Source organism: Mus musculus, chromosome 5 (assembly GCF_000001635.26).
Source record: "Mus musculus strain C57BL/6J chromosome 5, GRCm38.p6 C57BL/6J".
Lineage (NCBI taxonomy): Eukaryota > Metazoa > Chordata > Mammalia > Rodentia > Muridae > Mus > Mus musculus.
The window spans coordinates 48,368,794-48,395,334 of record NC_000071.6 but is presented as its reverse complement, the minus strand read 5'-3'; the positions used below and the strand labels follow the sequence as shown (position 1 = coordinate 48,395,334).

Sequence of the window (26,541 nt, the reverse complement as noted above, 5' to 3'; positions counted from 1 at the left end):
GTATGGCTGTTGTGAGGAAGGAGCATGCCACAGCACCCATGTGGAGGGTAGAGGACAACTTTCAAGAGTTGCTTCTTTCCTTTCTCTTGTGAGCTGCAGAGACCAAATTCAGGTCCTCAGCAAAATATCCCAGATTTAATATATGTGGACAAAAGGTAGCATTGTAGCTGAGCACAACTGTCTCTAGTTAGAAAAATAAAAAATTCTGAGCAGTCTAGTAGTTATGGGCTGGACTTAGCTCACCTAGTGTGATGCAACTCAATGCCTGGATACAGCCATGAGTGCAGGTTAATGAACATGGAGAAACATTTACTGCTGCTTTAGCTTTTTTGTTCTTTCAATTGTTCAATTTTCAACATTGCTGATGCCTGCTTGCTTTTAAACTCACCTTTCCAAGTCAACATTTCTGAGAGGTTGAAAGTGGTGATAGCAACCCCCTTAGTGACATCACTTAGACAGAGACAGTGGTAGTACCATCGCTCTAGTGTTAGCTAACATACATGGCTCATTAGTAGTGCTCTCCCACAGTGCAGAAGTGTTCGACAGCCCAGACTGTCACTGTAGCTCATTTCTAACAAATAGGCTAAGTTGAACACAACCACTGTGCAATGGTTTCTCCGAGCCAATTTCTCTGGTATTCAGAAACAATTCAGTTTTAAAGACTCCTACAGGCCATATAGATTTAGCAATAGCTGACAGTTACAGGCAAAATGGATGTAAGTGTATTGATTCTTCACTGTCCTGGAACATGGATATTTATATATTTCCTGTGCTTTGGCTTTCAATCTACCTAAAATTCCAAAGTTCTCATCTGTTCTATTTGGATAATCTCTGGAATCTCATATATGTGAGTATGGGTGTGTGTTTGTGTGTGCATATACGTGTATATGTGAGTATGTATGTGTGTGTGTATAGAAAAACTTTAGAGAGAAAGGATTAGATTGGCTTACACGATGCAATCTTAATAATTCCATAATGACTGTATAACACTGGAGAGATTGAGAATCTGTAGTTCTTCAGTCCACTAGGCTACACAGCTATGCATTCCCAATCTGGCACTGGAGTCCTAAATGATTCCTGAAGAGCTGCTGACCTACAGTCTATGTTTAAATCCCAAAGAAGTTGGTTCTAATACTATCACAACAGGATAGATGAACTTGCCAGCAAGAGTGAAAGCAAGCAGGCAAAAATTAAAATTTCCATCTTCCATGTCAGATTTTAGGGTGGATCTTCCTGCTTCAAATAATCCAATAAAAAAAATTTCAGCTGATAGGATCAGAGGTGAGGAGGACACAACATCTGTCCCAACACTGGAAGTAATTAGAACCAGCTGGACCCAGGCACCCAGAAACTCTGCAGACCAGTAGCATGGGTTCCTTCCTGTCTGAACTGGTGCCCTGAGCAGACCTTGAGAGCAAACTCCGCAGCCAGTCCCACAACATCCAGAGGAAGATCCACTCACAGGCGCTCTAACATGCCCAGGACCACAGGATCCCAGGAACTTGGTCACACATGGATCTCAGTGTACCAGAGGAAACTGGACTCCCAGGAGCTCTGACACAAAGAGGATCTCAGGATCAGAGGATCCCAGAATCACAGGATCACAGAGACAGCTGAACTCGGAGGAGTTCTGACACAACCAGGGTCACAGAACAGGCTCCAGTCAGATATAGGGAGGGCAGGTAGCACTAGAGATAACCAAGTGGTGGGAGGTAATTGTAAGAGCATAAGCAAGGTTACTTGGCATCATCATAACCCAATTCTCCCATCATAGCAAGTCCTAGATGCCCCAACACACCGAAAAAGCAAGATTCAGATCTAAAATCACTTCTCATGATGATGATAGATGACATTAGGAAGGACATAAATAACTCCCTTAAAGAAATACAGGAGAACACAGGTAAACAAGTAGAAGCCCTTAAAAGGGAAACACACAAATCCCTTAAAGAATTACAAGAAAACACAATGTAATCTAGCAGGTGAAGAAAATGAACAAAATCATCCAAAATCTAAAAATGGAAATAAAACAATAAAGAAATCACATAGATGTAAGCATCACCAACAGAATACACGAGATAGAAGACATAGAAGAGAGAATCTCAGGTGCAGAAGATACCACAGAAAACATTGACACAACTTTTAAAGAATATGCAAAAAGCAAAAAGCTCCTAATCCAAAATATCCAGGAAATCCAGGACACAATGAGAAGACCAAACCTAAGGATAATAGGTAAAGAAGGGAGCAAAGATTCCCAACTTAAAGGGCCAGTAAATATCTTCAACAAAATTATATAAGAAAGCTCCCCTAACCTAAAGAAAGAGATGCCCTTATTACAGGCCTGGGAATGGGATTGGGGGATTGGAGAGCAGGGGGAGGGGGTAAGGGATAGGGGATTTTTGGAGGGGAAACTAGGAAAGGGATAACATTTGAAATGTAAACAAAGAAAATATCTAATAAAAAATATATAAAAAAGAAAAGAAAAAGAAAGAGATGCCCATGAACATACAAGAAGCCTACAGAACACCCAAATAGATTGGGCCAAAAAAGAAATTCCTCCAGTCACATAATAATCAAAACACCAAATGCACAAGACAAAGAGTATTAAAAGCAGTAAGGGAAAAAGGTCAAGTAACATATAAAAGCTATATGAATTACCTATCAGAATTACACCAGACTTCTCACCAGAGACTATGAAAGCTAGAAGATCTGGGCAGACCTCATATTGCCGGACATCTAAGAGAACACAAATGCCAGCCCAGGCTACTATACCCAGCAAAACTCTCAATTAACATAGACGGAGAAACCAAGATATTCCATGACAAAAGCAAATTTACAACATATCTTTCCATAAATTCAGCCCTACAAAGGATAATAGATGGAAAACACAAGGAGGGAAACTACACCCTAGAAAAAGCAAAAAAGTAATCTTTCAACAAACCCAAAGGAAGATAGCCATACAAACATAATTCCACCTCTAACAACAACAACAACAGGAAGTAACAATCACTTTTTCTTAGTATCTCTTAACATCAATGTACCCAATTCCCCAAAAAGACATAGACTACCAAACTGGATAATATAAACAAGACCCAGCATTTTGCTGCATACAGCAAACACACCTCGGTGACAAAGACAGACACTGCGTCAGAGTAAAAGGTTGGAAAACAATTTTCTAAGCAAATGGTCCAGAGAAACAAGTTGGAGTAGCCATTCTAATATCAAATAAAATCAACTCTCAACCTAAAGTTATCAAACAAAAAAATAAGAAAGGACACTTCATACTGGTCAAAGGAAAAATATACCAAGATAAACTCTCAATTCTGAACATCTATGCTCCAAATGCAAGGACACCCACATTCATAAAAGAAACTTTAATAAAGCACTAAGCACACATCACACCCCACACAATAATAGTGGGAGACTTCAACACCTCACTCTCAGCAAAGGACAGATCATGGAAACAGAAACTAAACAGAGCCAACGTGAAACTAACAGAAGTTATGAATCAAATGGTTTTAACAGATATCTATAGAACATTTTATCCTAAAACAAAAGGATATACCTTCTTTGCAGCACACACCTATAAGCTCTAGAACAAAAAGAAGCAAATACACCCAAGAGGAGGAGAAGACAGAAAATAATCAAACTCAGGGCTGAAATCAACCAAATAGAAACAAAAAGAACAAAGAATCAACAAAACCAGGATCTGGTTCTTTGAAAAAATCAGTAAGATAGATAAACCTTTAGCCAGACTAACCAGAGAGCACAGAGATAATATCCAAATTAATAAAATCAGAAATGAAAAAGGAGACATAACAATGAATTATATCTTAAAATAATTACTATATTTGATGAATATTAACAGTTGAAAATATTAAAATCACGTTCTATAAACATCATGGAACTATTATTGATAATTTTTCTCACTGTGCTTGAAATTAGCATTTTCTTAATGTTTAACTTCAAAGAGGATTTGCTATTTTGAAATTTTTAAAATATAATTACTGATAAAATAATGATTTCTCTCCTAGAAAAAAAAAAAAATTCAGCCACAGGACTGACCAGAAGCTTGTGTTAGTAGATCCCAGATGCAGGGCACAACCAAGATTAGCTGTCACGTTCACTGGTTTCATCCTGACAGTATTTGAGAACAACCTTGGTCTAGCTAGTACCAAATAAGATTTAAATGAAATATCTAAAGGCGTATTTGAGAACTAATCAAATGGATGGACCATTATGGTTATTTGTAGTGGAGCTACGGGAAGATAAAGTTGCTATCACAAAGCAGCACATGAAGGGTCTAGGCCATACTTACGGGTACAACGGTACTTTTCACTGTAGAGACAGTGAGTAACTCCCTTCTGCTTCTCCCCTACAGGATGAAAACATAATGCGCTCCATGCAGCTCTTTGAAAATGTGATCTAGAATGTCAGCACCTCCTCGACCGAAGAGGCAAATGTGAACGACTACACACAAGTTGAAGCCCCCACTTGTAGCATAGATAGCTCAGCTTTACACTGAGGCAGATTATGCAAACAGCTTTGTTTTAATAAAAAGCAACCCACCACCACCACCAAAATTAAGTTTTCCAGTTACAAATCTGCATCCATGTCACCGGGGTCATGAAATGTGCTAACTTATTTCATACTCAAAAGGCACAGAATCTGGAATAGCTTTGATCCTTAGCCACGTTATTATTGAGGTTTTTACAGTTCAGTGATTTTAAAACACCAGTGGGTTTTCCTACTTGTTTGTATGTATTCAGCCCTGGGTTTTAAATGGTTTTCTAAAATACTTACATCTGCATTTAACTTCCAGAAAGTCAATGAACTTTCATTAAATTCGACTCATGTAACACTGAAAAATGAAACAAAGATTACTACAATTTAAATAGACCAAAAACACAGTCCCAATTTCTATGGCTTCTCCACCTGCTGTTAAAGATATTAATGTATTTGGCATTTTTTTAAAAGGACACTTAAAAAATTAGTTTATTATCAGATGTTAGCATATACCTAATAAAATTATTTTAGTATTTGTTAATTTTCCATACTCAAGCCAAGGCTCTATATAATCCATGAAACTTTGGACCTGTTCAATCTTACATGTAGACTGTTTTGTATTGTGTTATGAAGTAGAAATTCAAAGTGTCAAACAAACCAAGGATGTTTACAGACTTGCCAAGGGTCCGGATGTCTGTCCTGCAATGCCTAGTGACGCTTATTAACAAGTAACCCTAACAGCAGTAAAGGGCAGTTCTTGCCACCCTCCAAGCCCCTTAATGTTTTCACAGCATGTTTATCATACATAAGCCATTCAGGAACAGAGAATCCTTGACGCCCCAAAGCCTACTAGGAATAATGATCAAGTAACATACTCTTTGAGAACACCCGTGATTCTATAGTATTGGAAATTATACACAAGAATGTATAGAAAATGACTGCAAACACTGACGGTTCATCTGAAATGCATTATGATTTAGCACATCATATAGCTCAAAGGATTCATAGTCCTTTCAGTGGTCTTAAGCCAAAACTGTAGAGTTGCCACAACAGTACTATAGAGATACACATCTTCCCTGTTGCGCAGAAATACAAGAACCAAGAGGATACAGGAGGAGAAAATTTACGACTGTCTGCAACAATAAATCAGGTATCTATTCTGGTGTAGAGATAGGATGTTGAAAGCTGCCCTGCTATCACCAGTGTAGGAATTAAGAGTAGTACAGTACATGTACAGAAATCTGCCATCGCGTGTTTGTGTAAACTCAATGTGCACATTTTGTATCTCAAAACGGAAAAATAAAAGCAAAATAAAGTGTTTATTACTCTACTTTGTGTGCTATAGGTCTTTATGGTCTAGCAAGTTCTATAGTTAATTACTAGATTAAAACCTGCCTGTCACTATCTTTGGGTAATATCGCCTACAACGAAAACTCAAAGCAAGACTGAACTCAGGCAGCTGCCGTAGCAGACATGGTCTGAGAATGTGACAAGGATAGAATAGACCTGATTTAAATTGACCTGACAAAAGAAACCCTGCTGGAGAACAAGCATGTCTGTAGTGTGGTACCTCAGCATTTGCTTGGATCCTTTCACCTGACGGCTGTGTAACTATCTGAAGGAAGAATTGCAGAAGGTCGCCCAGATGGCCGTGGGAGAGAACAAGGGTAAGGGCATCACCTATGCAGTGTTTCGAGTACATGCAGCTGCTACCGTGGGACACTGTGACTGCCTGTCTCAATGCTGTCCAATGAGGGGCTATGATTTGGATCTGCTGTGGCTATCCAAATCCTTACAGCCACTCTTCCTGTCAGGGAGATCTGAGGCCTTACTCCCATTTTCTACTTCTCTTTCTCTACCTACTTCTTTCTCTTGCAGAATGATCTAGTGTAAGTTACTAGCTTATCAGAAACTCTGGGCTGTCTCAATAAATTATGTTTTAACACACCAAGTAACTGGAAAACACATATATGTAGAACTACAATATCACTGAATACAAGTAAGATTTTAATTTCCGAATATCTGTATATACGCGCGCACACACACACACACAAACACACTCATCATCATCAGTATTGTGGGGCTACAAAATGCAAAAATAGCATTTACTTAATTACAATTAACACCTAAAGTTTAGGTAGTTTAAAAAGTTGTAATAAACAACAAACAAATAGTAATAGAATTTTGACATTTAAAACAAGTTTTTAAACTAGAATATTCAGGACAAAAATGATATTCCCAAAGTTTCCCACATTATAAAATACACATTTCCACATTCCGGCTAATAGTTCAGTCACAAATGTTTACTTGCTATCGTAAAACTTTTTCAGTCTTGATAAATATAAAAACCAAGAAATGGCCAAAGCCAACCTAGAAAATAAGGCACTGCTACAGAGTCACCTGCAGATGGCCTGGGAGGAGAAATGCATTGGAAAATGCATAGGTATGATGGATGAGAAACCCCTACAGCACTCAACGTTTTTACGCACATTACTTTAATTAACTTTTTGTTGACAAGCATCCTGTATGATGATTCTTCCGAACTTGGCACGGTCCCCGTAGCCGAGTTAATGAATGAATGATGCCGTGAGTCGGAATGAACTGAACTGACAAAAGGTCCAGGCAGCCACCTCAGTGCCTGAGGAAGGCGTGGCTTTTGTGGCCTCCCTTATTCAACAGCAGATGGAGCAATACGTTGGGATTTTGGATTTGATGATGATAAGACTTGCCTGACGACAGAAGAAAACGTGGGCATTAGACAACAGTTACTCAGTAGGCACTACATTTGGTTGTTAAGCGTTGCTTAAGAAATATACAAGACTCCTCTGAACCTTCTGACATCACCCAAAAAAAAAATTAAAATGAAGAAAGAAACAAAGGAAGGGAGGGAGGGAAGGAGGCAGGGAGGAAGGAAGGGACGGAGGCAGGAAGATGGATCCAATTTTTTGTCTATTCACTGGAGCAGGGTCAAACTCTCAGTGGCGAACCTCTTAAACTAAACTGAACAACCAGTCATTCCCCTCCTCCCCACCCGCACCGGGAGCCATCAACGGGGGACAGCTAGTGTCAGCACCCCAAACAAAAGGAACAAAAAAAGATACAACCAAAATTACAAGACGAGGAGAACATTTCCTGAGGTAAATAAAAAAAGAGATAACCCTAAATATCTACAGAAGCAGTGAGAAGTCAGAGCAGTATTTAGATTTCTCTTCCCTGTACCTCACTAGCATACTTGAGTTAATCCCTTCTCTGCACCCAATATCCTGATGTAAAGGAAGCTACTAGCCAGTCTCCCTCTGAGGCCCATCCTGGAGCCCAAATCAGTTTGGTGCTTCCAGCGTCCTATGGATCCAGAGTACTTGTCACAGTGCTCACATACACCAGAAGGAAATGAAGGGCACAGCATCTGCCTTTCCCAGGACAAATGAGCACAGGTGCTGAGCACAGAAACTAAATCATGATTTGTAAAACTGTTTTCAACTTAAGACTGGGAAAGATTAGTTAGAAGAAAGAGTCTGTGTGTTTGTAACAAATGTTTCCATTTCTCCAGTAGTTGAGCCTTCACAGTATTATAATCTATAAAAGTCAAAAGAAATAGGAAACACCTGCACTAAGAATTCTGGGTTTTAAAATTTTTTAGGTATTATTTTTTTTATTTTATTTTATGTGTATGGGGTTTTGAATATATGCGTGTGTACGCCATGTATGGAATGTTCAAAGAGGCCAGAAGTGGGCATTAGATTTTCTGTGGTTGTGACCCATCACCAGGTGGATGTTGCGATGGGAACTGCACCCTCTGAGCAGACAATACTCTTAACTAATGAGTCATCTCTCCAGTCCCAAGAACTTTTTAAAGACTCATTACTACTGAAGAAACTTAATATTTGTTTTTAAGTTCTCGGCAGAGAAAGAGGAGTATTGCTTATTCACTAGTATTGTTAGCACAATACTAATGAAACCAGAAGAAAGGCACATCACTAAATCCAATACATAGCTTAAAAAAAAAAAAACTTTAGATGTGTAAACTTTATGGGTATGAGTGTTTTGCCCACATGTGTTTCTGTACCATGTGCATGCCTGATGTCCAAGGAAGCCATCAAGAGAGCGTCATGTCCGCTTAACTGGAGGTTGTGAATCAGTGAGTACAGAGAACTGAACCCAGGTTCTCGGCAAAAGCAACAAGTGCTGAGCCATCTCTCTACCCAATAATAAACCTTAATGATAGCATAATTTAGTACTATTATACTAAAATATAAAGTAGGACACACAGGGCCAGTAAAGAATTCTGAGGAATACTTAATATCTATTGTAAAAACAAACCCCTTTTCGTTTAAAATTCAATATTAGCAATATCCAAAGCCAGAAAGACTGAGTGACAAGCAAGGAGCCTCCTCTCTGGGACCTTGAATTGGCCAACTGCATCTTCTGCAGGCCGGCTCCAAATAACAAACCACAGCGTCTGAAATGCATCTCCACTAGAACTTCCCCTGCCAAACACAAAGGCATCCATAAGTGTCACATGATCCTCCCATCCCTTTTTCCTGATTCATTCCCTAGAAAGGTCTCCTGAAGGCAGACAACCATCTATCTAGGAGAGGTCAGCTTAAAAAGCTGTCATCATTATTCACCATCTGTTCACTGGCATTTATTTCACAAAGGAGGTAAGCACAATTACTTCTGGGATTCAGATTCTAAGATGACCAAGTACGTTTACAAAGTAATTACTTCATCAGAAGTAGAGTCAGGACTAGTAGGTGCTGGTTTTACACATGTCCTCAGGGTTGACCGGTTTCCTGTCTAGAACTCAAACACACACACACACAAAAAAAAAAACTGCATTCTCTAAACCGGGCAGTGGTGGCGCACGCCTTTGATCCCAGTATTTGGGAGGCAGAGGCAGGCGGATTTCTGAGTTCCAGGACAGCCAGGGCTACACAGAGAAACCCTGTCTCCAAAAAACAAAACAAAACAAAAACAAACAAAAAAACAGTCCCTTTAAGACTTAGTTCCTCTGTATAAACTTTAGGTGTTCACCACAAAAACAATACATGCGATTTATAAATTATTAAAAGTAGTAGAACTAGCTAATTAAGGCATGGACAGCAAAGCAGTATATATAATCATATACATTTCCATGTAATTATTTAGAAAACACAGAAAATTAAAGTTCTGCTCAGAAGTGGTGGCACACACCTTTAATCCCAGCACTTGGGAGGCAGAGGCAAGCAGATTTCTGAGTTCAAGGCCAGCCTGGTCTACAGAGTGAGTTCCAGGACAGCCAGGGCTACACAGAGAAACTCTGTCTCGAAAAACCACAAAAAAAAAAAAGAAGAAAGAAAGAAAGAAAGAAAGAAAGAAAGAAAGAAAGAAAGAAAGAAAGAAAGAAAATCAAAGTTCTACATTGTTAAGCAAAGTAGCTGAATACTTCTTTCAAATCATAAAATTTCAATTAATCTTGCTGACATTATATAGTAATGAAGCTCCCATATTCTTCTCCTTGCAAAGTTAGGGAAAAAAAAATCAGATCAACTTTTCCAGATGTGCTGGAAAAGTTGGACTAACGTAGAAGTGGCATCTCCAGCTACAGGGAGATTCTAAAACAAGACCACATAAAGCGAAAAGAAGATCCACGACTACAGGTAGCTCAAGTCGGACCTTCTGACACATACAAAGATCTGGGATTTCTCTCTATTACAGATAAGTAGAGAAATCACTAAATACAAATTTTATAAGGAAGTTGGGCTGGGCTCAAGTTAGTCACCCTTGCTCTGACCTTTTCACTGGTTGGAAAAAATATCAAAAATAGTTTAGAGAGAAAAGCTAAGAGTGTACCACTCAGATTGTCACAAAAACATACAGGCCTGGATTTACCCAGTACAATTCTGAAAAATCTTAAAATTACACTATCAGACCATCAGGTTCTCTTTCTGAACCCAACTCCCCTGCCTGCTGGACCCCTGTGTGTTTTCAGATGTAGGTTCTGGGACTTTCTGTCAACATCAGAGAGTGGCTTTGGCCTGAAAGTGTCTGATGTCCTTTGAACATATCTGAACCCACAGCAAGTCCTCTAGAGCATGCCCAGATGCCCTGAGTAGGCTGCTGTCCCTGCCAGACCTTCATTATCCTGCCACCTCTCTGACCATCTTCATCAAACCTGCTGATCTGAAACCAAACAGGTTAGATTCCCTCTTTGCTACCTGCTACCTGCGGGGTCCTCTGGGGAATGCACAGCTGCCCAGAGCAGTCTGCTATCCCCACTAGACCTCCATTCTCCCACCACCTCCCTCCACATATCTTCATCCAAGTCCTCGATCCACAACCTTACAGCCCAAGAATATCCACCAGAAGCCTACTACACTGGGATCATTGAGGTTAGGACCCCTCCCAGCACTTACTACAACAGGAACATCCAGGGACTAAAGCCATCCGGATGGCTAAAGGACCTGGAAAGAACAGAAGCAACAAATACCAGGACAGTATGACACAATCAAAACACACCTATTCTACTACAGCAAGCCCTGGAGAGCCGAACACAAATGAAACACAAGAAAATGACCTTAAATCCAATCTTATAAAGATGATTAGAGACCTTTAAAGAGGACATTAATAAATGCCTTAGAGAAACGCAGGAAAGGGTTTCCATCTGAGCTCTGGAGCTAACCCTGTGTTACAGCTCTCCATACCCAAATCCTGCCATTAGAAGAAGGTAAAGAGTCCCTAATCCAAGGACCAGAAAATATTCTCTAAGCCAGGCGGTGGTGGCGCACGCCTTTAATCCCAGCACTTGCAGAGGCAGGCAGATTCCTGAGTTCAAGGCCAGCCTGGTCTACAAAGTGAGTTTCAAAACAGCCAGGGCTATACAGAGAAACCCTGTCTCGAAAAAACCAAACCAAACCAAACAAACAAACAAAAAAACCCAGAATATATTCTCAACAAAATCAAAGAAGAAAACTTTCCAAACCTAAAGAGAGAGATATCTATCATCTATAAGCCTACACGAAGCTTATAGAACACCAATTAGACTGGACCAGAAAAGAAAATCTTCCCAGCACATAATAATTAAATCAAAATTTTCAGAACAAAGAAAGAATATTAAAAGTCTCAAGGGAAAAAGGCCAAGTAACATACAAAGGCAAACTTATCAGAATTATATCTGACTTCTCAATAGAGACTCTAGAAGCTAGAAGGGCCTGGACAGATATCCTGCAACTTCTAAAACACCACACATGCCAGTCTAGACTACAACACAAACAGTGGCTTTGAAACCATCTTTCTGCTGGATATAAGAAACAAACCTCAGCAACAGAGATGGAGTTAAGGCCTGGAGAAAGTTTTCTGAGCAAATGGGCCCAAGAAGCAAGCTGGAGAAGCCAAAATAGACTTTCAACCAAAATTAATCAAAAGAGACAGTGAAGGACATTTCATACTCATCAAAAGAAAAACCTACCAAGATATCTCAATTTTGAACATCTATGCCCCACAAAGGCAATCACATTTGTAAAAGAAACATTGCTAAAACGTAAATCTTACATCAAACTCACACATTAATAGTGGGAGACTTCAACACCACTCTCACCAATTGTAAGGTCATCCAGACAAACCTAAATAGAGAAATAATGAAACTAACCTACATTTTTAATCTAATGGACCTAATGACACCTACACAATATTTCCCTCAAACACACACAAAAAAATAGACCTTCTCAGCACCTCATGGGTCCTTCTCCAAAACTGACCACATATTCAGTCACAAAGCAAGCCTCAACAGATACAAGAAATAATTGAAATAACGCCTTGTATCTTATTAGACCACATGGAATAAAGCTGGATTTCAACAACCACAGAAGCAACAGAAAGCCTACTCACTCATGGAAACTGAACAACTCCCTACTCAATGATCTCTAGGTCAGGGAAGAAATAAAGAAATTGGGATAGGGGAGGCTCCAAAGAATCAGTGGGGGTGACTGTAGCTGAGACTCACTGCAGTGTGGATATGGAACCTGAAGAGGCCATCTCCTGTAGCCAGGCAGGAACCCCAGTGGACCAATAGAGGCAACAAGTCATGTACAAAAGTTTTGACCCAAAATGTATCCTGTCTATAAGAAACACAGGAAGAGGATGGAGCAGGGATTGGGGGAATGGCCAACTAATAACCTGCCCAACCTTAGACCCATTCCATAGGCAAGCACCAATTCCTGACACTATTAATGATACTCTGTTATGCTTGCAGATAGGGGAGTCTAGCATGGCTTTGAGTGGCTCCACCTAGTAGCTGACTCAGATTGATGTAGAAACCCACAGTCAAAGTTGGGGAGTCTTATGAAAGAGGGGAAGGACTGAGGGCCCTGAAGAGGATAGGAACTCCATAGAAGTCAACAAACTTAGGCCCTCAGGCTCTCGGAGACTGAACCACCAACCAAAGAGAAAAAAGCTTAGGCTGGGCCTAAGCTCCCATACATACATACATAGGAGATGAGTTGCTTGGTGTTCATGTGAGTCCTGAACAACTGGAGAGGAGGCTATCCCTAAAGCTGCTGCCTGTCTGTGGAATTCATTCTTCTAGCTGGGCTGCCTTGTCTGGCCTCAGTGGAAGAGGATGTGCCTAGCTCTGCAAACACTTGATGTGCCAGGGTAAGGAGAAACTCAGAGGAGGCTTCCACCCTGGGTTTGGGGAAAGGGACTGTGAAAGGAGGAGCAGTGATCAAGACGTAAAGTGAATAAAAGAAAAGGGAGGGGAGCGGTGAGCAGGGCATAATAAGTGAATAAGTAAAATAGTTAAAATCAAATTAAAAACACAAAAAAACCTACACCATCACAGCAAAACAGAAATTCTTAGCCTAAAAGAGGAAAACCAGGGAAAGGTCACGTTTGTCCTTGCAGCTGCAATGAGCTACCACATGCTACCACCTCTCCTAGGACTGAAAGTCGACCGTACAGAAACAATGCAAGTAGAGTTCTACTCACATTTCCGCCGTGCTGCTCCAGCTTTTGCAGAGCACTGGTGATGGGCTCTTTGAATTTTTTGTCCATTAGCCTCTTCGAAAGCTTTTGGAAATTAGGAGAAAGTGGGGGTTAATAAATAATCTCTGTATAAGCATAAATAAATTTTGAACATGCCTTAATTTAAGGAAGTCTAATTTACTTAAAAAAAAAAAAAACTAAGACAAAATTTGTTTCAGTAAATGCTTCACTAAAATTTACATTTAACAATATAACATTTGGTTAAAAGTTGAATTTATGTCACTTCAAGCTCTACCTATGTCACAATATCTGCTACGACAAGTTATCTGGGGCTGGGGAAATGACTGACTTTAATACCTAATATCCACATTAAGAGCTGGGTGTGGTGGCTTCTGTTTATACTTCTATCACTGGGGTGCCAGAAACAGGTTGGGACCCACTGGCCAGACAGTGTAGCCTAACTGGTAAGCTCCAGGTAAACAGAAGATCTGTCTTAAAGGAAGTGGACAGTACTTCTGAAGATAACACTCGACATTGTCCTCTACCATCCACATGCATGCATGTATAGACATACAGGCACACGCTTGCATCCACATACAAACACATGTACTCATACAAAAACTACATTTACAAAAACATGGCATAATTTTCATTTCATCATATGCAAGTCCACGCAGAGAACAGAAATGGTAGCGAGCTCTGCCTCCAAAGCACACATTACCCAGCAACGAGCGGGGGTGAGTTGAGAAGTAACTGACTGACGAAGGAAAGGAGACTAGAATGCACAAGAGCACTTATCTTTGCTTACATCCTAAACCCACGATAGCTAGACACATACGATGCTGTTTAAAAAGGAGAGCGCAGATGAAGGAAGACAGATTCAGAGGCATGGCAGAGCAGCAGTGCTATGTAGGCAGTCATGAGCAACCACACCAGCATTCCCATTAAATACATGCATTTCTGCAGACAACAACCCAGACAGTTCAGCTACAATAAGCCATACTCTCTGCTAAGCATTTTGGAAATATATTCAACAAAGATTTAATAGAATGATACTGAGTATTTTTTTTAATTATAAACCTAAAATCAATGTTTAAAGTTTAATCCATTAGAAAATAATAGAGAGGCACTGTCTACTAAATATTCTCTGACAAACTCAGTCTAATCTCCAATTGTTGGTTAGAGTTGGTTAGCACACACTGCTAACGTTACCGGATGACACCCAGGTAAATAAAGCAAGCCCTTGGTTTGTGTGCGAGGGTTTTGACAGAGAAAATTCAAAGGCTCTAACCAAGGAGTGGACTGATCCTTGGATTCTTCATGTGATAGTGTTATTGAAAGGAAGGGGGAGGGGGGTGAGAAGAGACCCTGAACCCTTCCCATGTGCTCTTCCTAAAAGCCCATCCATTGCCCACTACAAGGTCACCTGTTCCACATTACCACATCCTTCCTGCCAGGAAAGACTGACACCTGTGAAACGCTGAGTCCTAGCAAATCCTTCCTCTCATTTGTTTGTTTCTGCCAGGCTTGTTATACCAAGACAAGAAACTGTTTTTAAGGATTTGAGCTAGGTTAGTGCTTGATTTGAAGGCTGGTGTTATGAAGACATGCACAGTTACGTTCCTCTTGCAGCACTCACACTTGTAAGCAGAAGTTTCAGATGGCCATTCAGAGACGGGCCAACCACCACACTCAGCTGCACGAGTGCGCTCAGTCCTCTTTCAAACACTTCATCATCAGAATGAACCTGTGGGGCCAGTTAACAGGAAAAATTAAACCTGCACAACCCTCCAAAAGAGTCTCTGGGTGCGTCCATTTGGACCCTCTCCATGAGTCTTTATGTACAGTTCTATTTCCTACTTTTGGAATGGATTTGCTACAAGAATTAATGCACTTGTATCTCAATGAGACTTGTTCATTGGAATCACTGGGGGGAAAGTAAAAGGACAAGATGGAAAAGCTGAAAGGGAGGAGAACAGGGAAAGGGGTAAGCAGGTGTAAGACAGCAGGGCTAAGCATTTTGTCCTAGAGATTATCCTATCAACAAACACAAGTTTAGGAGTAAGCTTTATTGCACTGCATCTAAAGGTGAAACAATTTCTACCAGCTAAGAGTAGTTGCTAATTTGCATCTATTATACAGAGAACAAACAGAGTCACCTGAGTTAGATCCTCTAACTACCTAACAGATTCCCTTTTACTCCCAGGACCCTAAAAGTACATCCTCTAAAGACATCAAGGACTTAGCTGTCTGACGCTGACAGTGCATATACTTGTCAAACCAAGAGTTAAGCACTAATTTGCATGTGTATGATAGAGGGAAAGAACAGACAATGTTCTCTGGTATCAGTTTTCATCCATACCACATTATTAGGAATAATGAAGTCCAGTGAAATCAATAACTTACTAGAGCTGCCTTCAGCACAGGGATCAGTCGAGGTAGCAAAGGGATAGCTTTTTCAGGAGCACCCTTGACCAGAAGCAACTCCCTAAAGCCTTCCTTTGACACAAAAGTATAAGGATGCTTGGTCTCCCTCAGACCCTGCCAAAGAAAATACAAACACAGAAACTTGATTCGATACCTTTCAGTTAAGTTACAAACCACAGAACTCAATGCTAGTATAAATGGAACTAGAAGTCTATTTAATATTTTCCTAATCACAATGAACAATTTCAGCAATTATAATTTGAATTATACTGAGAAATCATGTAAAGATACATGATACTCTTTACTCTTACCAGAAAAGAGGAAAAAAAAAGGCAAGAAATGGAAAAAAAAAAAAGGAACAAAACAAAAGAGATAAAAAAGAAAAAGCTAACAACAACAACAACAACAAAACAAACAAAAACAAAAAACAAAGACAGATAAGGTGAGGAGAGGTGGAGGCAAAGGAAAAGCTACTAGTCAAAGGAAGTCATCAGAACACTGAGGTCTCTGCAGGGCAGCAAACTGCTCGCTGTGTGCTCCATATGGGACCCTCAATGTGCTCAGTGAGTTCCAACAACATAGTCCTTCACACTTAAAGACATTAAGATATTTAGAAGGCAGATCCTGCGCTGTCTGTCTGGGACAAGACCTGTCAGAACTTAAATATGCTGTTCAGAGTGGAGCACAATTTGAGAACAATCTATGTCTAGCATTTCTCATGATGCCTTTCTTCCTGAATGCCTTAGAATAGTCAGCACTCCATTATCTACCAGCCAGTACTAGAAGATAAAAATGACTGTCTGACCGAAACAAAAGTCAAAGAAAGCCAAGAGAAAGCAGCAGCAATGCTCTTGGCTCTCTCTGTGAGGCAGGTCTAAATAACCAGCTACAAAATCAAGTTACCAATGCCAATTTTCAGTATTTTGTCAATTTGACCTGAGTATCTTCTTCCAAACAGTGGTCAAATAGCCCCTTCTCACTGTCCTATCGTGTTTCCTAAAACAAAGTCAACAGGAAAAATCACTCATGAAAAGATTCAGCACCTCTCCTAGCAGTACCTGTATCTTATTCATTTTCAAGATGGAGAATTGAAAGTCAAAGCTGAAATGAATCTCAACAGTGGTCTGTCTGTACTTCTTCCCCATGATTAAGTGAGTAGAAGAAGAAAGTAAGTTGCTGCCCAGCACAGAAATAAATGTACTGGTGGTGGCCACAGGTACATACACTACTGGTCTAGGCCACCGAGATACCTTGACAAGTAAAGGCAACAGCAACTAAGCCTGACACCTCAGTTCAATGGCTGATCCCATATGGTATAAGGAGAGCGCCAAATCCTAGAAGTTGTCTTCTGGTTTGTACATACACTCTATGGCCCACCCACACCCACTCCCACAACAAAGGAACAAGGAAGCAAGCAAGCAAACAAATGTTTCACTAGGGCTTATTTGAAAGAGCTGTAAAACCAGAAACCCTTGAATGACTTCCCAAATTAAAATACTTTGTTTACCCTAACGATTTGGAGTATGTAATATATTACTAATTTTGATTACTCTAAAGTATGGTTTGCAATTTTATATAAAAGAGTTATGAACCTTGGAGCCTGCATGGTACTGTACTAGGTCCTCTGCATGTATGTTATGGTTGTGCACTTTGGTGTTCTTTGGGACTCCTAACAGTGGGAGTAGGGGCTGTCAGACTCTTTTGCCTGCTTTTAGGACCCTTTTCCTTCCACTGGCTTTCCTCGTCCAGCCTTGATATGAGGCGTTGTACCTAGTCTTATTGTAACTTTTTATGCTGTGTTCAGTTGATACCCCTGGGAGGCCTGCTCCTTTCTGAGAGAAACTGAAGATGAGTGGATCCAGGGGTGTAGGGTAGGTGTCAGAAAGTGAGGAGGGGAGCAAGGGGAAACTACAGTGGGGATGTAAGGTGTGAGGGAAGGATGAAGCAACAGAGACATGTCTATAAAAGAACTAAGTATGATTTACCATCCATTTCCTTTATTCACTCATTCCTGTTAGATTTTCATTTTTATAAGACTGGTTAATTAATTTATGTGTGTGTGTGTAATGCTTATACACACACACACATATATATATATATGTATATGTATATGTATAAAACAAATAGAATTACTTTCTTAGAGTCCAATATTTTAATGTTTCTCACTTGATACTTATTTTAAAAGTACAGAATGAGATGTACTTATAGCATGCAAAATAACAGCAAAATTTTAAAAATATTTTTTCTATAAGCACTCACAAGAGTTAGAATGTTTTACCTCAGCTAACGTAATTAGAAGCGGGTCAAATGGAAGAATTTCAGGCGGGCATTCCCACTGTAATCTGTGTTTTACTGAGCCATGTACCAATCTAAAATACAAAAGTCAGTGAATGTACCAGGAAACGCCACAAGCATTTCTAAGCAAGTAGCTTGTAACCCAATACTCTTCCCAGAATAGAGATGTACAATTATTTTATGACATACAGGAATATCATACTCTTGAGGACACACATGAAGCAGTGCAAGTAAACAAGCCTTCACATCCCCACGTTTTACACAAAACTATGTAGTAAGGTTATATTGCAAAACTTCTAAATATTGTCACTCTCTCAGACTCCTGCCTGATATACATGTTGCACTGACCTCTCTCAGACACAGTTACAATAAAATAGGTAACCTATAGAAAATGAAAAACTGTACTAACTACAACACGTAATATTCACAGAGAACATTTTCCTACACTGATAACACTAATAATCTGAAGGCAAACCTGTTTTACTCCTTATTAAAGGGAAAAGAACTAAGTCTAGGAAGACGAAAGCCTCTCGGTATCCTCCAGAGCCATTCCTGAAACACAGCTGATGTGTTTACCATACAGCCCGACTGTCATGACTGTGACTCACTGGTCATTGGCTAGCACCTCCTCAGTCTTCTTGGTTCCACTGGGCAATTCAGCCTGACTTCTGCATGAGGCCTCAGGAAGGCAACTTTTATATTTCTAGCAATTCTCAATTGCTCTGGGGAAAGCACTCAAGACATTTAAAACAAAAGAAAGCTTAGATCTCCCTCTCTCTCTCTCTATCTCTCCCACCCCACCTCCTTTTCTGTGTGTGTGAGAGAGAGAAAAGAGAGAAAGAGAGAGAGAGAGAGACAGACAGACAGACAGACAGACTCCTGTAGAGCAGGTTGGCCTCAATCGCACCTTGTGTAGCCAAGGGTGACCTTCCGATTGCTTCCCCACCTCAGTGCTGGGATTACAGGTCTATATAACGGAGACTAACTAAGTGCTAGGAGATTGAACTCAGGGCTTCATGTGTGGTAAAAAACATTCCAGGAATAGAACTATATCCCTAACCCTTCAATTTAGAATCTAAGAACAAAATAGCAATAATAAATTCAAGAATGCTTCTTTAGCTTATTTTTCACTTAAATTGGAAGATACTATTTAAGAAATGCAGTTTTGAAATCTGTTTACATTACCTACAAGACAGGTGAGGTTTTTGGTTTGGTTGGGAATTTTATTTTTGCTGTTGTTTTCAATTTGTAGACGTGTATGAATGTTTAATGCTTAAATTAGTTGTACCAAAAGTGGAATCCTCAGCTCAATTTAATTTCTTGAGTTATTTGGTGCTTTCCTACAGATCTTTGAAATTACATATTGGAGTTGATGTTTTTCTATCAACAATATCCAGAGATTTATACCAATTTAATAATCAAGGTAATAAGTTACCTTTGCTTTCAATCTCACTAGTAAATAAATTTTCAACAATTTAAGCTGAATAGTATATTGACTTCATTCAGTTACTCTGAGCTATGGATTATATTGACTTTACCTGCAAGGAATGCCTCCCTGAGAGTAAATAGCTGCGAATGCAGTAGGGGCCCGTGGTTGTTCACCAAACTGAAATTAAAGAACAAAAATATCACCACCACCTCCACTTACTGATGTCTTCAATTTTAATTCTGCTGAGATCAGGCACATGTGCACGTGCACACACACAATACCCCAAACTGTGCAAATCCCTGCTCACCCACTCAACTGTGAAAAAAAACACATAACCAAGGCTTTGTGATTGTTTCTCTTCAACCCCTAATTTGACTCAAAGGTTTGCAGGTGGCTGAATGCATACACAGACCAAAAGTCTTTCCACTTTCTCTCTCATACTGTATAAAGAATCCTGGGATTAAGAATACAGAGAGTAGAGATTTGCTTTTACTAATCACTGTATTGTCACACATGCCCTCTGGTCAAGCATAGATGTGTAAAGACCAGAGAATCTATTTAACTTCTCCAAATACCATTTATGCTTTTGTGAAGCAAGGGGTTGGGCTTGGTAGAATCACAAATCAGGAACAAATCTTATAAACATATATGTAAATGTATCTTCTAGATTATACAAGTGCGCTAAGGAGAGAGAGGACATTTGCTTTTAGCGAGCACTGTATGGCCTGCCTGCCAAGTACAGATATAGAGGTCAGAGGATCTGTGTAACTTCTCCAAACTGGCTTTATGATTCTATTAAACAGAGGATTACAGTATGGCTTCTGGTAGACCAAATTTGCAGAACATAAAAAATGTTTAAGAGTTTTATATGAGCACAGGATGAATTGAATGAGCCACTCCATGGCGGCTGAATGCAAGTTACTAGGCTGACATCCGAAAGTAGCATAGAACAAAAAGCTGACGTTCGATTTACAACATAACAAAATTAACATAGCCAGCTAAAATCTAGCAGAAAGGCAACCTAAGAGAGCATTCACAATGGCTAAACTGGAATCAGCTAAATGCCTATTCCTATAAAATGTACTTCTTTATGTACTGATTTAAAATATACTGTAAAGTATAAAATATAATGTCCTTTTATAAGAAGTAGACAATGTACTGCCTGAGGAAACTGCACTCACAGGGTTAATGGTTTTAGGGTTGAGCTTATCACTTGGCCGAGGACGAGCCCTTCTTGCAGCCTCTGGAGAACTGGTTAATGAGGAGGATTTGCTCCGCTGAACCGTAGTCCTGTGTTTCATTTGTGTGCTTGAGGATGTACGTTGATCATTACTACCTAAAACGAAACTAGCAGAACATCAGTACAAAAGAGGGAATGCAACAGAAACTGATCCTGCATCCACACGGAACACAGACTGCACTGTGAACTAACAAGCCTGGGGTCTCCCTTTGCAAAAAGGAAACCTCTGTACCTGTCGCTCTGTTTCTCAACTGCACACCTCCAGAGCACTCTGATCTCTGCATAGCTTCTCCTTCACCCCTGCAGTTAAAGAAAACAATTTCAGAATCTGTTGATCTTCCAAAAATGAATACAGTTATATACAGATGTGGGTGTGGAGGCCCAAGGTTACCATCTTTTTCAATAGCTCCCTTCCTATGTATTGGGACAGGATCTCTCACTGAGCCCAGAGCTCCCCTTATTGGCTAATATGGCCGGTCAGCTTGTGCCAGGAATCCCCTTGTCAGTGTCTCACATGTGCTGGGATGACAGGCAAATCACCACCTAGGCTCTTAACCGATGCTGTGTGATCAGATTCCTTACCAGCTGAGCCATCTCGTTGGCCCTACTTTCTATTTTAAATCAGTTTCAAAGCCACTGAATCTCTTCACTTGAAACGCTTTTAAACATCCTAGAAAACAGAGCTTCCATTAAGCATTCGAGGTAGTTTGCATCATGTGTCTGTACACATGAACATTACTGTCAGCAAGTGACTGTAGTCATGGAGACCAGAGGCTGACACTGGCTGTCTTCTGCTATTGCTCTCAATCATTTTGGGAACCAGGATATCTCACTGAGCCTAGGGGTTCAACTCAGTTGGTCTGCAAGCCTCTAGGATCTTTCCAAAATACTAAATGTTTGCTTTTTAATCAGAGTCCCATTACATAGAATTTGCTATGTAGCCCAGAGTGGCCTTGAGCTTAGAGCGATCTACCTGCCTATGTCTCTGGAGTTCAGGAGCCCTTAAAGGCATGTGACAGCATATCTGGCAAAAATAATCTTTAACTGCTAAACATATCACTCTTTACTTTAAAAGACAACACAAGTATATTTGGTTTAAAACAATAATATCCACCTGAGTGAATATTATTCCATCACTGACAAGCATGGCCTCATATATTTTATGGAAAAGGCTTACTTCCTCCTTAGACTACTTTGGTCTTTAAATGACTTGAAGTAGGTAGTTCGGTATAGCAGTGACTAAAGGAAATAAAAAGGTGAAAAACACGCTGCTATAAATGCTACCAAGTCACCCCTCATTTCTTCCCTAGAGTTCCACATAGACAAACCAGAAACCCACTTAATGTGGAAGGCTTACATTATGTCACAATGTCAGAGGCGTAAACAACAAACACAACACAGCTTTCATTGGCGTCTCTGCCTACAAGGGGCTGGCGGCACCTGTATATGCTAGGAAATCCATACTATCTTTGCTTTACACATACCAAATTTCAGTAGCCACTAGTGTTAAGATCAGGGCACTGATCGCCAACTTTCTTCTATTCTCTAATTAGAAACCTAGAAAGTTCCAAAAGTTCCAAAAAGTTTTTTTAAAAGTCGCTCAGCTAACGAAGCTGTTGCCCAACTGCAAAGGCGCTTCCAACTGTAACAGCCAAACTCATCCTCTTGTTTAGCATGAGGTAAAATCTGCTTTCCATCTTTCAATCACCCCATCACCATATCAACCCACTTCGCAGCACCTAAGTTCAATTTAGCTCCAGGGTGTTATTAATTACTAAAAACGAGGAAGTGCATAGACACCGTTGGGGGTTGGGGGGGGGGGTGGATAGATACGCGCGGATTCCAGCTACAGAGAACTCAAGCCAAGTTCCCGGAGCCACTGTGCTCTAGGGACCTTAGCAACAAGCTCCGGCGGCTCCAGCCACCGGAAGCCGGCGTGAGAGAGCCCCACACCGAGGCTCCGGCCTCTGGTGCCCGCTCCTACCGCCTCTCCCGCCGCCACCGGCGCTCGCCGCCGCCCTCGTGGGGCTCCCCTCCGGCTCTCCGCACCAAAGCCCTCTGCTACAGCTGCAGGCAGCGGTGATTCAGGAAACCAACTTCAAGTAGCATAGACATCCGGCGCCGCACAGTGACGTCATACGCGCGCCGCTAATGCTAGTCCAATTATAGGGAGACTATAGCGACGCTCAGGAGGTTGCCTGGCAACTGGGGGGCGTTCCAATGGTCACTGTCCATAAGGCTCACCTGTGGACCTTCTCAGGTGACAACAGAGCCCTGGGAAGACCTTAAAGGAAGTTTACGTTTTAGTTTTCGGAGAAAAGACGCTGATTCGCTCTAGTTCTCCGGTCCTGCATCTCTCCAGTCTACGTGCTTAACTCATAGCTTCTCAGGACTATTTAATGTCCTCCAACATGATTGACTGCCTTAGGTCCTGACAGCCATGGGCTTCTTTTAGCTTCCTGTCAGGCTAATTCCTTTCCTTACCATTTCATATGCTCTTAACATTCAACTGCAGAATGCTCTAATTTTATAGTATATAATTATAACATAATTTTAATTTTACAATACTCTAATCTTATAGCTACAAACATTATTTTGTCCTTCATTACTTTCAAGAAATTGGTGTTGGGGCGGGGGGGGGGGTGTGTTCCTTTGCAATTCCATCAGCAATAATTTCGGTAATATCTGTTAAATGATCAAATTCTTTTAGACCTTTCTACTTCACTCTTCTCTAGAAATCTCTTTGTTAAGCCTAAAGTCTTAGCTATTTCCTCAAGTGTGGGGTAGAAGTTTCATGTTTTATTTCAGACCTTAGACCATGTATGATACACAAAATTTTCCAGTTCTTTATTTTAAAAAAATGACCACAAATTATGTAAACCTCCCTTAATTCTAAATAAGACTTTTCTGCTTTATGTTTTTGGTTTATAAAAACCTTGTCAGGGCATCATTCAAAAGTGATGAGTGCTTTCTGGGCCATCCTAGTTTGAGGAGCTTCTAGGAAATCCACGTGAGACTGACTAGAAGGCAGCTGGATAGACCAGATAGAGGTTTGGAAAGAGGTCTAAACCGAGGTGTGGATTTTAGGACCAAAAGCATGTGGGTGATGATAACCAGGAACATGAGGTGAGGTGCAAGTGTTTCTAGAACACTAGAGTGTATGAGAAGCCCCTTCTCGTCTTATTTTAGATATAAGGGAATACTTTATTTTATATAAGAAAATAAAGGGATGAGGTAGGGGTGCCATGTGTATCTACCAATATGGAAAAAAATCTGAAACCACAGAATAGTGTAAGTTCTTTTTGCTGCCACAGACCCACTCTGAAATTTTTAGCTCTGTCTGAGGGTCATTGGTGTGAACCATATCAACTTGCTCTTTATTTTTGGCTTTTATTTGGATTTACTTAGTGAAGAATATTAATAAAAGATTGGGAATTATTGGAGAGTAAAATATTGATTTTTCTACTTTCTTGATCACTGTTCTGCTGTTGTGAAGAGACAACATGACCAAGACATCTCTTATCCAAAAAAAAAAAAAAAGCATTTAATTGGGGACTTGCTTACAGTTTCATTATCATCCATTATCATCATTGAAGGTAGCACACGAGCATGCAAGACACTGGAACATAGTTTAGTGGTTCATCGTGATCCACAGGCTGGAGCAAGAAATATTGGGCCAGGTATGGGTTTTTAAAAGGCTCAAAGTCCAATCCTTAGTTATACACTTCCTCTAACAAGGCCACATCTCCTAATTCTTCTAATACTACTGAAGAGTTCCACTCCCTGGTTACTAAACATTCAAATAAAGGAGCCTGTGATTCGGGCATTCTCATTCAACTTCATTTTGTAATTCTTTTTGCTGCTTCAGACTCACTCTGTCATTTTTAGTACTGTTTGCTCTTGGAAAGCTTGTTGGTATGAATCTTATCAACTGGCTGTTAATTTTTGACTTTTGTTTGAATTTAGCTATTGGAAAATATAAATAAATATTTGGATATTGTAAGTGGATAATGCTAATAAATAACTAATAAATTCTAATAAGTATTCCACTCCCTTGCTGCCATAGACTTGTAGTCATATAATGCCAAAAATGTACTCAGATCAACTTCAAAAGTCTCCATAGTCTATAACATCTCAACATTGTTTAAAAGGCTAAAGTTCAAAGTCTCTTCTGAGATTCAAGGCAATCTCTGTGATCCCTCATGAAACCGAAATTAAAAAAAAAAAGTATGTGATCACATACAGTGGGACAGAATATACATCAAATTACAAAGGGGGGGGAAATGAAGCATAGTGAGGAAAAACTGGACCAAAGCAAGACAGAAAACCAGCAGGGCAAATGTGAAACTCTGATTCGCCATGTCTGATGTCAAAATGTTCTTCAGATCACTTCAGCCTTGTTGACTACAACACACTCCTTTCTCTTGGCTGGTTCCCCCCCCACCCCCCATGTCCCCTGATCTGCAGCTCTCTTTGGTAGGTATCCAATGAATGGCATCTCCAAAGTCTTGGGGTTTCCAACACAATACAGGCATCAACTTTGTGGCTAAATATAATGGCTTCTCTGGGCCTCCACGAAGGGACACTCTTGAAACATTCCTGGCCCCAGTGGCTTTCCTTGACTGTGAAGGTAAATGTCAGGACATATTTCTTGTATCCTTGACACTAAAGCCAGAACCACATGGCTGAAGCTACCAAGTTCTGCTGCTTGATGTGGCAAAGGTAATATGGGAACTAAGGTAGTCTTATCTGGGGGTTGAAGAGAAGACACACACATACACACACACACACACACACACACAGAGAGAGAGAGAGAGAGAGAGAGAGAGAGAGAGAGAGAGAGAGAGAGAAACTAGCATGTATGTGTGGGCTTTTGATAACTTCAGGACACACCTTGGACGTGGAGTCTGCGGACACCCCCAAGGTCCCCAGAGGACTCTCCACGGGATCTTAGGACCTCTGGTGAGTGGAACACAACTTCTGCCAGGAGGCAGGTTCGAACAGCAGATATTTGGGCACCTTCCCTGCAAGAGAAGAGCTTGCCTGCAGAGAGTACTCTGACCACTGAAACTCAGGAGAGATCTAGTCTCCCAGGTCTGCTGATAGACGCTAACATAATCACCTGAGGAACAAGCTCTAACCAGAGACAACTATAACAACTAACTTTAGACATTACCAGATGGCAAAAGGAAAATGTAAGAATCTTACTAACAGAAACCAAGACCACTCACCATCATCAGAACGCAGCACTCCCACCCCACCCAGTCCTGGGTACTCCAACACACCCAAAAAGATAGACCTGGATTTAAAAGAATATCTCATGATGATGGTAGAGGACATCAAAAAGGACTTTAATAACTCACTTAAAGAAATACAGAACACTGCTAAACAGGTAGAAGACCTTAAAGAGAGAGCACAAAAATCCCTTAAAGAATTACAGGAAAACACAACCAAACAGGTGATGGAATTTAATAAAACCACCAAAGACCTAAAAAGGGAAGTAGACACAATAAAGAAAACCCAAACTGAGACAACGCTGGAGATAGAAACCCTAGGAAAGAAATCTGGAACCATAGATGGAGCATCAGCAACAGAATACAAGAGATGGGAGAGAGAATCTCAGGTGCAGAAGATTCCATAGAGAACATCCGCACAACAATCAAAGAAAATATAAAACACAAAATGA

General features: G+C 40.4%; 2 protein-coding genes across 7 annotated transcripts in view; one reads left to right on the top strand and one right to left on the bottom strand.

Annotated features, from left to right (window-relative positions):
* Positions 1 to 5,832, top strand: part of Kcnip4 (Kv channel interacting protein 4) — a 1,135,620-nt gene extending 1,129,788 nt beyond the window's left edge. For 5 of the 6 annotated variants that reach the window (NM_001199243.1, NM_001199242.1, NM_001199244.1 and 2 more), the window contains one exon: positions 4,379 to 5,832. In NM_001199243.1, coding sequence (NP_001186172.1) covers positions 4,379 to 4,426 — 48 coding nt within the window. In that variant the 3' untranslated portion in view covers positions 4,427 to 5,832. The remainder of the gene's footprint in view (positions 1 to 4,378) is intronic. The other variant, XM_030254922.1, reaches the window with a different exon arrangement.
* Positions 5,833 to 6,578: 746 nt separating this feature from the next.
* Positions 6,579 to 22,943, bottom strand: Pacrgl (PARK2 co-regulated-like). Its single transcript, NM_025755.3, has 9 exons — positions 22,840 to 22,943; positions 21,088 to 21,155; positions 20,797 to 20,951; positions 19,725 to 19,792; positions 18,170 to 18,260; positions 15,871 to 16,005; positions 15,104 to 15,211; positions 13,468 to 13,548; positions 6,579 to 7,232 (listed from the first exon to the last, which is right to left on the bottom strand). Exons 2-9 carry the CDS (start codon positions 21,137 to 21,139, stop codon positions 7,176 to 7,178), a joined length of 747 nt encoding a protein of 248 aa, NP_080031.1. The 5' UTR covers positions 21,140 to 21,155; positions 22,840 to 22,943; the 3' UTR covers positions 6,579 to 7,175.
* Between the last annotated feature and the right edge of the window lie 3,598 nt (positions 22,944 to 26,541).

Coding starts and splice junctions, on each gene's coding strand:
- Pacrgl (NM_025755.3), bottom strand. CDS start 21,139: ATGCAGAGATCAGAGTGCTCTGGAGGTGTGCAGTTGAGAAACAGAGCG. Junction 18,261..19,724: donor CAGGGAGGCATTCCTTGCAG/GTAAAGTCAATA, acceptor TTTGTATTTTAG/ATTGGTACATGGCTCAGTAA. Junction 13,549..15,103: donor TGAAACTTCTGCTTACAAGT/GTGAGTGCTGCA, acceptor AATTTCCAAAAG/CTTTCGAAGAGGCTAATGGA.